The 9962-nt window shown below is 49.6% G+C and overlaps 1 protein-coding gene across 1 annotated transcript; it reads right to left on the reverse strand.

Moving 5' to 3' along the window:
* Positions 1 to 112: 112 nt before the first annotated feature.
* On the reverse strand, positions 113 to 2553 carry LOC119303566 (probable inactive purple acid phosphatase 2). The gene is made up of 2 exons (XM_037580696.1): positions 1849 to 2553; positions 113 to 1483 (listed from the first exon to the last, which is right to left on the reverse strand). The coding sequence occupies exons 1-2, from the start codon at positions 2551 to 2553 to the stop codon at positions 233 to 235; spliced, it is 1956 nt and encodes a 651-aa protein (XP_037436593.1). The 3' UTR covers positions 113 to 232.
* Positions 2554 to 9962: the final 7409 nt, after the last annotated feature.

The raw sequence follows: 9962 nt of genomic DNA on the forward strand, positions 1-9962 counted from the left end.
CAACCATCGTAGTACTGTACATCAGTAAGCGCTGGGAACCACTCATCGGTAATACATCAACCGCGTGTCGAGATCGTATTACTTCATTCAGACACACTGATGCCAGTGAATCTGAAGACCAAGTACTGTATTTAGTTGCTGTCGTGTCTAGACATTCAATTGGTGTCTAGATATGTTACAGTGAAAAAGGAAGAGCAATTACCAACACAAACGAGCAAGCAGAGTGAAGTAACTAGGACTCCTCTTCTTGGACACGACTCCATCCTGCAGACTCCGCCTTCTTCTTCTTTCTAACAGCAAAGCCAGCCATGAAACCGAGCAGCATCGCAAGCACCACGCCGCCGGCAACTCCCAAGTACCTCATCTTCTCCGGCATCGCACCGACCAACTTACCAGGCGCACCGCCGGGGGTACCGACTTGCGGCGACAGTATTTCGACCATATCATGGACTTGCCCATCATGGTTCCCAACGTACATCAGTGTCAACCTCTCCCTTGTGGCCACAAGCTTCGCGTACCCGAACTCGCTGCCACGGTACATGGACCGCTGCGGCTGAGGGAATATGGGGACGTCAGGGTGGTCAGGCCTCGGCTCCCAGCTCGGCTGGAAGTCCTGCCCGGCCATCCCGATCACGACATGCACAGGGGCACCAGGGTACACGAAGCTCGACGACGTGTTGAGGCACTGATACTTCTTCATGGGGCAGAACCTCTCATACCTGTGAATGTGCCCCCACAGAGCGAGCGTCACGCCGTGATCCACAAAGAGGGGCTCCAGGTGCTGGATCATCTGCTCCCTGTGAACCGTGTCCTTCGTCTCATTGCTCGAGGTGTACATCGGCCGGTGGCCCTGGAACACGACGAACGGCGTTCGGCTCCGGTTCACGCGCTCGAGGTCAGCCTTTATGTAGTTGTACTGATCACTGCCACGGGTAAAATCTGTTTCGGTAGACATGTAGACGAAATGCACAACACCTGCATCAATGGAGTAGTAGAGGTTCCGGGTGTCGGGGGCGCCGGTGCCGGTAGGGAGGGATGAATTCCCGGGCATTCTGAACTTGATGCTGTATGGCACTCCGCATTCGCCGCCGCCGTCCTTCCCGTTGTACACGTTTGCTGCCCAGGAGGGTTTCCAGGGCTGGGAAGGCCAGTCATACTCGTGGTTTCCAATGCAGACATGGTATGGTGTGCTGGCAGCGATGGGCTCGATCTGCTCGAAGAAATGATCCCATAACCATGCGTAACCTTTGGCGTAGCTGATGTCGCCGATGTGGGAAATGATTGCCGGTTTGTCGTTGAGAACTTGGAGATCGCGGAGGATCCATTTCACGGTTGACAGACTTTCTTGAGGTGTTCGGAAGTAGGTGTTGTAAGGGACGTAGGTGCCCAGATCGCCGAAGAGGAATGCGATGGTCTCGTTGGCCTCGGCGTCGCGTGAGATGAAGCTGTGTGTCTCACTCCAACCCCCTGAATCGTTGCCAACCTATCAAATGACAGTCCAAACTTCAAAAGATTAGGTGAATGTGGCGTAGAATGAGTGTTTAATTATACTAAATGCTGATGATGTTGGATGCTCATTGTGTTGTTGGAACTTGAAACCATGAGCTATGAAAGATATCTATTCCATGATTGCATCACAAAAACTAGACTGTATATCAAACTGAAGTTAGTGTTCTAAGACTAAACTTTACACAACTTTGAGATGATCCCATCTAAAATGGAAAATGATTTTGCGCATCATAAACTTGGATTTCTGACAATGAGCCCTGTTTATCCGGAAATCAAACTCTTAGATAACAATGTCAGCACAAAATTAGTATGAGTAGGCACAGTTCACCATGTCACTACCTTGTAGGAGTACCGTGTCCCAGGCCGCAGCGCCTTCATGACGCCGTCGAAGACGAACCCGGGGTGGCGCCACCCGACGCTGTGGTTCGCCGGGTGGCCGCACATGTGGCGCCGCTCGTACGTGCTCGCCACCGCCGGCGCCTCCTCCCACTCCTCCTCGCGCCGGCCGGCGGGCCCGTACCTGACGGACCTCCTCCCGCCGTCGCCGCACACGAACAGCACCCTCATCTCGTCCGCCTCGTCGGTGAACGCCAGGTGCAGCTGGGCGGGCCGGGCACCGGATCCCTCGCGGGCCACGTCGCCCGAGACGGCGGCGCGGCGGCTGGCGTCCGGGAGCGGGTCGCCGTCCTGGTCAACGCGCGGGTTCTGGCCCGGCGAGCCCCGGAAGAGGCGGAACTGGTAGGGGGCGCGCAGGTCGGGCAGGCGCGGGAGCGCAAGGCTGCCGGCGCCCGTGGCCCAGGAGGCGGAGGAGTTGAGGAGGAGGAAGCCGAGGTAATCGAGGTCGCCGGAGGTCGGCGGGGAGTAGACGGCCACGTAGTCGAGCGGGCCCGGGTTGGGGAGGTTGGACCATTGCAGGGTCACTGCGTGGTGGTCTGGTTTGGTCAGCGTCGCCGGGGTGGCTGTGAGGGTCGTGGTGGAGGTGGCCGTGGCCTCGCCGGCGGCGAGGTGGGCGGCGAGCAGGAAGAGCAAGGCCGAAGGCGACATTGTAATGCATTTGTTTATGGATGGAGCTTAACTTAATGACTGTGCTCGGGCAGCTCAGATCAGCTTAAACAAATATTTCACGATCGCGCTTCATTTGAGTTCAGTTGACACCTTAACCTCCGGTTTCAAGCTTCATCACACATTCACCCTACCTTTTTTTTAGACAATCACGCGAAGCTTTATTAACTTGTGCCAATGTTCAAAGGTACAAAAGAGAGATTACCAGGGTTGCTTAACCACACATGGCGGCCAACCCCCAATTTTAAACTATGCTTCGCTAGATTGTGAGCCTCGACATTCGAGCTCCTAAACTCATGCACAAAAATGCAAGAAATAGACGAGGAACTGTGCTCTATGATTTCATGTAGAATAGCTCCATATGTAGCTGGCATTTTGCTTTTGATGTCGTCCACTACAACTTTACAGTCAGAGGCAACGTGAATCCTGCGTATGTTGAGATCTTCAGCAAGCGCTAAAGCCTCCCTGACTGCTAATGCTTCGAGCATTGCTGGTTCCTTAATTCCCCCGACAACAAGAGCAGAAGCTCCCTGAAAAGTGCCAGCTTGATCACGACATATTGCAGCAGCAACTCCACGTCCTTGGTTGGCTCTGACCGCCGCATCTACGTTGATCTTAGCACATCGGTTGGGTGGCGCTATCCAGTGATGAGGTCTCACTGGTTGCTGTTTTACCTGGCAGCTCCCCACACCTGCAATGATCTGCAGGTCTGCTATATAGGCTTCAATGAATTGATTCGTTCCTTGGGGGCTCTGAAAAACTCCCTCGTAGGTAGCCTTGCGCCGAGCTCTCCATGTAGCCCAAAGTGTCACCACCATCCGGACAAAATGCTCTTGGGATAGTTGGTCATGCATCTCCATTAGCCAGTTTTTTGCGTTAGGATTCGTGTTCATACTTAACTGTTGTACCACCTCATCTTCCGAGAGCGCCCATATGCATCTTGACATAATACATTCTAGGAGAGCATGCCTCCATGAGTCTTCCCTCCCGCACAACGAGCACAGATGAGATTCTGACATGTGCCGATAGTGTAATAGGTCCGCCATCGGCATGGAGTGCCTCGCCAACCGCCATAGAAAAACCCTGAGTTTAGAAGGTACCTTGATATGCCATAGCATCGTCCAATCCCCGCGGTTCGAACTCAGTGTCGAGCCCCCAAGGTTGTGCCAGTTCCCTCGGTCCTCCTTTTTGGTCATAATCATCTGGTATGCAGAGCTCACTGAAAACCTGTCATTCCTCTCGGCTGACCAGGCCCAAAAATCTTCCACAACCCTAGTGCATATAGGTATGGACAGAATGGCTTCAGCATCAAACGGCACAAAGGTAGTACGGATTAGCTCCTCCTGCCATGGTGTTGTGGTCGTGTCTATGAGCTCAGACACGAACTGGGGTGGATTGGGGGTGAGAGAAGTTATCGGTCTTAAAGGTCCTTGCCTCTGCAACCAGTTGTCTCTCCAAATATCTGTTGTTTGCCCGTTGCCAATCCGTCTAACAATGCCTTGTCTTAAAATGTCTCCCATCTAGAACAACCCTCCATATTTGTGATGGATGATTGCCTAGTTCTGCTTCGAGGAAGTCTGTATCTAGGAAGTATGCCGATTTTAAGATTCTTGCACTGAGAGAGCTTGGTTCGTTCAACAACCTCCATGCCTGGCGAGCCAACAACGCAAGATTAAATATCTCCATGACCCTAAAGCCCATGCCACCAAGAAACTTTGGCTTTGTCATAACATCCCAAGATACCTAGGCTAGCTTCCTCTTTCCTTGTTTACTCCCCCACCAGAACTGCCGGATTATGGAAGCGGTGTTTTCACACAGACCTCTTGGTAATCGGAAGCATGCCATTGAGTAAACCGGAATGGCTTGCGCCACTGATTTGATGAGCACTTCTTTTCCTCCAACTGAAAGAAGTTTCTCCATCCATCCTCTTACCTTATCCCAAATTCTGTCCCTCAAGTATTTGAAGGTACCCATTTTAGATTGACCAACTTCCCTGGGCATCCCCAAGTACCTTTCACTCGAAGACTCGTTTGTCACATTCAAAATCTGTTTGACCTCATCTTTCACCGTTTGTGGGCATCTCTTACTGAAAAATATTGAAGATTTTTCATTGTTTATCCTCTGACCTGAAGCATTACAATATGTCTCCAATAAAACTGAAACCCTCGCAGCCCCCTCAGCACTTGACTTGAAAAGCAACAGGCTATCGTCAGCAAAAAGGAGGTGGTTCGCTCCCTGTTCTATCGCAACGAAGTTCGCTCCCTTTTTCACTCTAAAATTGGGTGACGCATCGTCGGCCTTCGCAACAAGGCTCGTATTATAGCTGGCCAAATGGGCCCTGCCAACCAGGTGTGACGCCCCCGATTTGACCGTACACTAGTCATACACGCAAATGTGTACGATCAAGATCAAGGACTCACGAGAAGATATCACAACACAACTCTAGACACAAATTAAAATAATACAAGCTTTATATTACAAGCCAGGGGCCTCGAGGGCTCGAATACATAAGCTCAAATACACAAGAGTCAGTGGAAGCAATAATATCTGAGTACAGACATAAGTAAACAAGTTGCCATAAGATGGCTAGCACAAACTGGGATACATATCGAAAGAGGCGCAGGCCTCCTGCCTGGGATCCTCCTAAACTACTCCTGGTCGTCGTCAGCGGCCTGCACGTAGTAGTAGGCACCTCCAGTGTAGTAGGAGTCGTCGTCGACGATGGCGTCTGGCTCCTGGACTCCAACTTTGGTCGCAACAACCGGGTATAGAAAGGGGAAAAGGGGGGAGCAAAGCAACCATGAGTACTCATCCAAAGTACTCGCAAGCAAGGATCTACACTACTTATGCATTGGTATCAATGAAATGGGTAGTATCTGTGGACTGAACTGCAGAATGCCAGAATAAGAGGGGGATAGCTAGTCCTGTCAAAGACTACGCTTCTGGCAGCCTCCATCTTGAAGCATGTAGAAGAGAGTAGATGGTAAGTTCACCAAGTATCATCGCATAGCATAATCCTACCCGGGGATCCTCCCCTCGTCGCCCTGTGAGAGCGCGATCATCGGGTTGTATCTGGCACTTGGAAGGGTGTATTTTATTAAGTATCCGGTTCTAGTTGTCATAAGGTCAAGGTACAACTCCGGGTCGTCCTTTTACCGAGGGACAAAACTATTCGAATAGATAAACTTCCCTGCAGGGGTGCACCACATTTCCCAACATGCTCGATCCCATTTGGCCGGACACACTTTTCTGGGTCATGTCCGGCCTCGGAAGATCAACACGTCGCAGCCCTACCTGGGCACAACAGAGAGGTCAACACGCCGGTCTAACTCCTATGCGCGCAAGGGTCTGGGCCCATCGCCCATTGCACACCTGCACGTAGCGTACGTGGCCAGTGAGCAGACCTAGCAACCTCCATTACAAAGGAAGTTGCGTTAGGCGGTCCAACCCGGCGCGCGCCGCTCAGTCGCTGACGTCACGAAGGCTTCGGCTGATACCACGATGTCGAGTGCCCATAACTGTTCCCGCGTAGTTGGTTAGTGCGTATAGGCCAGTGGCCAGACTCAGTGTTGGGGAACGTAGCAATAATTCAAAAAAAATTCCTACGTGTCACCAAGATCAATCTAGGAGATGCTAGCAACAAGAGAGAGGGAGTGCATCTTCATACCCTTGAAGATCTCTAAGCGGAAGCGTTGCAAGAACGCGGTTGGTGGAGTCGTACACGCAGCGATTTAGATCGCGGTCGATTCCGATTTAAGTGCCGAACAACGGCGCCTCCACGTTCAACACACGTACAGCCCGGGGACGTCTCCTCCTTCTTGATCCAGCAAGGGGAGAGGAGAAGTTGAGGGAGAACTCCGACAGCACGACAACGTGGTGGTGATGGAGCTCGTGGTTCTCCGGCAGGACTTCGCCAAGCGCTATAGAGGAGGAGGAGGAAGTGTAGGAGAGGGGAGGGGCTGCACCAGGGGAAGGGTGCAGCTGCCCTCTCTCTCTCCCTCACTATATATAGGGGAAAGGGGGTGGAGGAGGTGCCCTAGGGTTCCCTAGGGGAGGGGCGGCGGCCACAGGGGAAACCCTAGATGGGTTTGGGCGCCCCCACCCCTAGGAAACTTGGCCCCCAAGCCAGGAAGGGTGGCTGCCCTAGGGGAGGCGCCCCCACCTCTCCAAGTTACGTGAGATGGGGTGGGAGGGGCGCTCAGCCCCTTAGTGGGCTGATCTGCCCCCTCCCCTTGGCCCATAAGGCCCCCCAACGCTTGCCGGGGCCTCCGAAACCCCTTTCGGACACGTTGTTCGTCACCCGGTACCCCCGGAACAATTCCGGACTCCAATACCCTTCGTCCAATATATCGATCTTCACCTCCGGACCATTCCGGAACTCCTTGTCATGTCCGGGATCTCATCCGGGACTCCGAACAACCTTCGGTAACCACATACTATTTCCCATAACAACTCTAGCGTCACCGAACCTTAAGTGTGTAGACCCTATGGGTTCGGGAACCATGCAGACATGACCGAGACATCTCTCCGGCCAATAACCAATAGCGGGATCAGGATACCCATATTGGCTCCCACATGTTCCACGATGATCTCATCGGATGAACCACGATGTCGGGGATTCAATCAATCCCGTATACAATTCCCTTTGTCAATCGGTATGTTACTTGCCCGAGATTCGATCGTCGGTATCCCCATACCTCGTTCAATCTCGTTACCGACAAGTCTCTTTACTCGTTCCATAACACATGATCCCGTGACCAACTCCTTAGTCACATTGAGCTCATTATGATGATGCATTACCGAGTGGGCCTAGAGATACCTCTCCGTCATACGGAGTGACAAATCCCAGTCTCGATTCGTGCCAACCCAATAGACATTTTCGGAGATACCTATAACGCACCTTTATAGCCATCCAGTTACGTTGTGATGTTTGGTACACCCAAAGCATTCCTACGGTATCCGGGAGTTGCACAATCTCATGGTCTAAGGAAATGATACTTGACATTAGAAAATCTTTAGTGAACGAACTTCACGATCTCGTGCTACGCTTAAGATTGGGTCTTGTCCATCACATCATTCTCCTAATGATGTGATCCCGTTATCAATGACATCCAATGTCCATGGTCAGGAAACCATAACCATCTATTGATCAACGAGCTAGTCAACTAGAGGCTTACTAGGGACATGTTGTGCTCTATGTATTCACACATGTATTACGGTTTCCGGTTAATACAATTATAGCATGAACAATAGACAATTATCATGAACAAGGAAATATAATAATAACCATTTTATTATTGCCTCTAGGGCATATTTCCAACAGTCTCCCACTTGCACTAGAGTCAATAATCTAGTTCACATCGTTATGTGATTAACACTCATAGTTCACATCGCCATGTGACTAACACCCGAAGAGTTTACTAGAGACAATAATCTAGTTCACATCGCCATGTGATTAACACCCAAGAGTTTACTAGAGTCAATAATCTAGTTCACATCACCATGTGATTAACACTCAATGAGTTCTAGGGTTTGATCATGTTATGCTTACGAGAGAAGTTTTAGTCAACGGGTCTGCAACATTCAGATCCGTGTGTTCTTCGCAAATCTCGATTTCATATTGTAGATGTTGCTACTATGCTCCACTTGGAGCTATTCCAAATGGTTGCTCCACTATACGTATCCGGTTTGGTACTCAGAGTCATCCGGATAGGTGTTAAAGATTGCATCGATGTAACCCTTTACGCCGAACTCTTTATCACCTCGAGAAACATTTCCTTATTCCTAAGGACAATTTTGACCGCTGTCCAATGATCCACTCCTGGATCACCCTTGTACCCCATTGCCAGACATGTGGCAAGGCACATCGCGGTACACAGCATGGCATATCGTATAGAGCCTATGGCTAGGGCATGGGGGATGACTTTCGTCCTTTCTCTTTCTTCTGCCGTGGTCGAGCTTCAAGTCTTAACTTCACACCTCATAACTCAAGAAAGAACCCCTTCTTTGAAGGATCCATCTTGAACCCTTTATGCTTTCTAGAAATTCTACATCATTTTCGATCAACAATATGTCATCCATATATACCTATCAGAAATGTTGTAGTGCTCCCACTCACTTTCTTGCAAATACAAGTTTCTTGCAAACTTTGTATAAACCCAAATGCTTTGATAGCCTCATCAAAGCGTATGTTCCAACTCCGAGATGCTTGCTCCAGTCCATAGAAGGATCGCTGGAGTTTGCATACCTTTTAGCATCCTTAGGATTGACAAAAACCTTTTGGTTGTATCACATACAACCTTTCATCACGGAAACCGTCAAGGAAACTTTGTTTTTTGACATCCATCTGCCTGATTTCGTAAATGAAAGTGCAACAACTGCTAACATAGTTCTAACAGACTTTAGCATCGCTATGATTGAGTGAGTCTCATCATAGTCAACTCCTTGAACTTGTCAGAAACTTCTTTGAGACAAGTCGAGCTTCACAAATGGTGACATTACCATCAGCGTCTGTCTTCTTCTTAAAGATCCATTTATTCTCAATGGCTTGTCGTTCATCGGGCAAGTCCACCAAAGTCCATACTTTGTTCTCATACATGGATCCTATCTCGGATTTCATGGCTTCTAGCCATTTGTTGGAATCCGGGCCCACCATCGCTTCTTCATAGCTCATAGGTTCATCGTTGTCCAACAACATGACCTTTAAGACAGGGTTACCACTGAGAAGTTGTACACACCCTTGTCGACCTACGAGGTTCGATAGTAATTTGATCTGAAGCTTCATGATCAGCATCATTAGCTTTCTCTTCAACTGACGTAGTTGCCACAGAAACATATTTCTGTGTTGCGCTACTCTCTGGTTGAAGTGAAGGTTCAACAACCTCATCAAGTTCTATCTTCCTCCCACTCAATTCTTTCGAGAGAAACTCTTTCTCGAGAAAGGACCTGTTCTTAGCGACAAAGCTTTACCCTCAGATCTGAGATAGAAGGTATACCCAATCGTCTTTTTTGGGTATTCTATGAAGATACAATTTTCCGCTTTGGGTTTGAGCTTTTCTGACCGAAGCCTATCGACATAAGCATCGTAGCCCCAAACCTTAAGAAACAACAACTTTGGTTTCTTGCCAAACCATAGTTCATGCGGTGTCGTCTCCACAGACTTATATGGTGCCCTATTTAAAGTGAATGTAATTGTCTTTAATGCACAACCCCCAAAAATAGCGGTAGATTGGTAAGAGACATCATACACCATATCTAATAAGGTTCAATTACGACGTTCGGACACACCATCATGCTATGATGTTCCAGGCGGCGTCAACTATGAAACGATTCCACCTTGTCTTTAGTGATTGCCAAACTCGTAACTCAGATACTTTCCCTTTGATCAGATA

Source organism: Triticum dicoccoides, chromosome 5A (assembly GCF_002162155.2).
Source record: "Triticum dicoccoides isolate Atlit2015 ecotype Zavitan chromosome 5A, WEW_v2.0, whole genome shotgun sequence".
NCBI classification, from domain to species: domain Eukaryota; kingdom Viridiplantae; phylum Streptophyta; class Magnoliopsida; order Poales; family Poaceae; genus Triticum; species Triticum dicoccoides.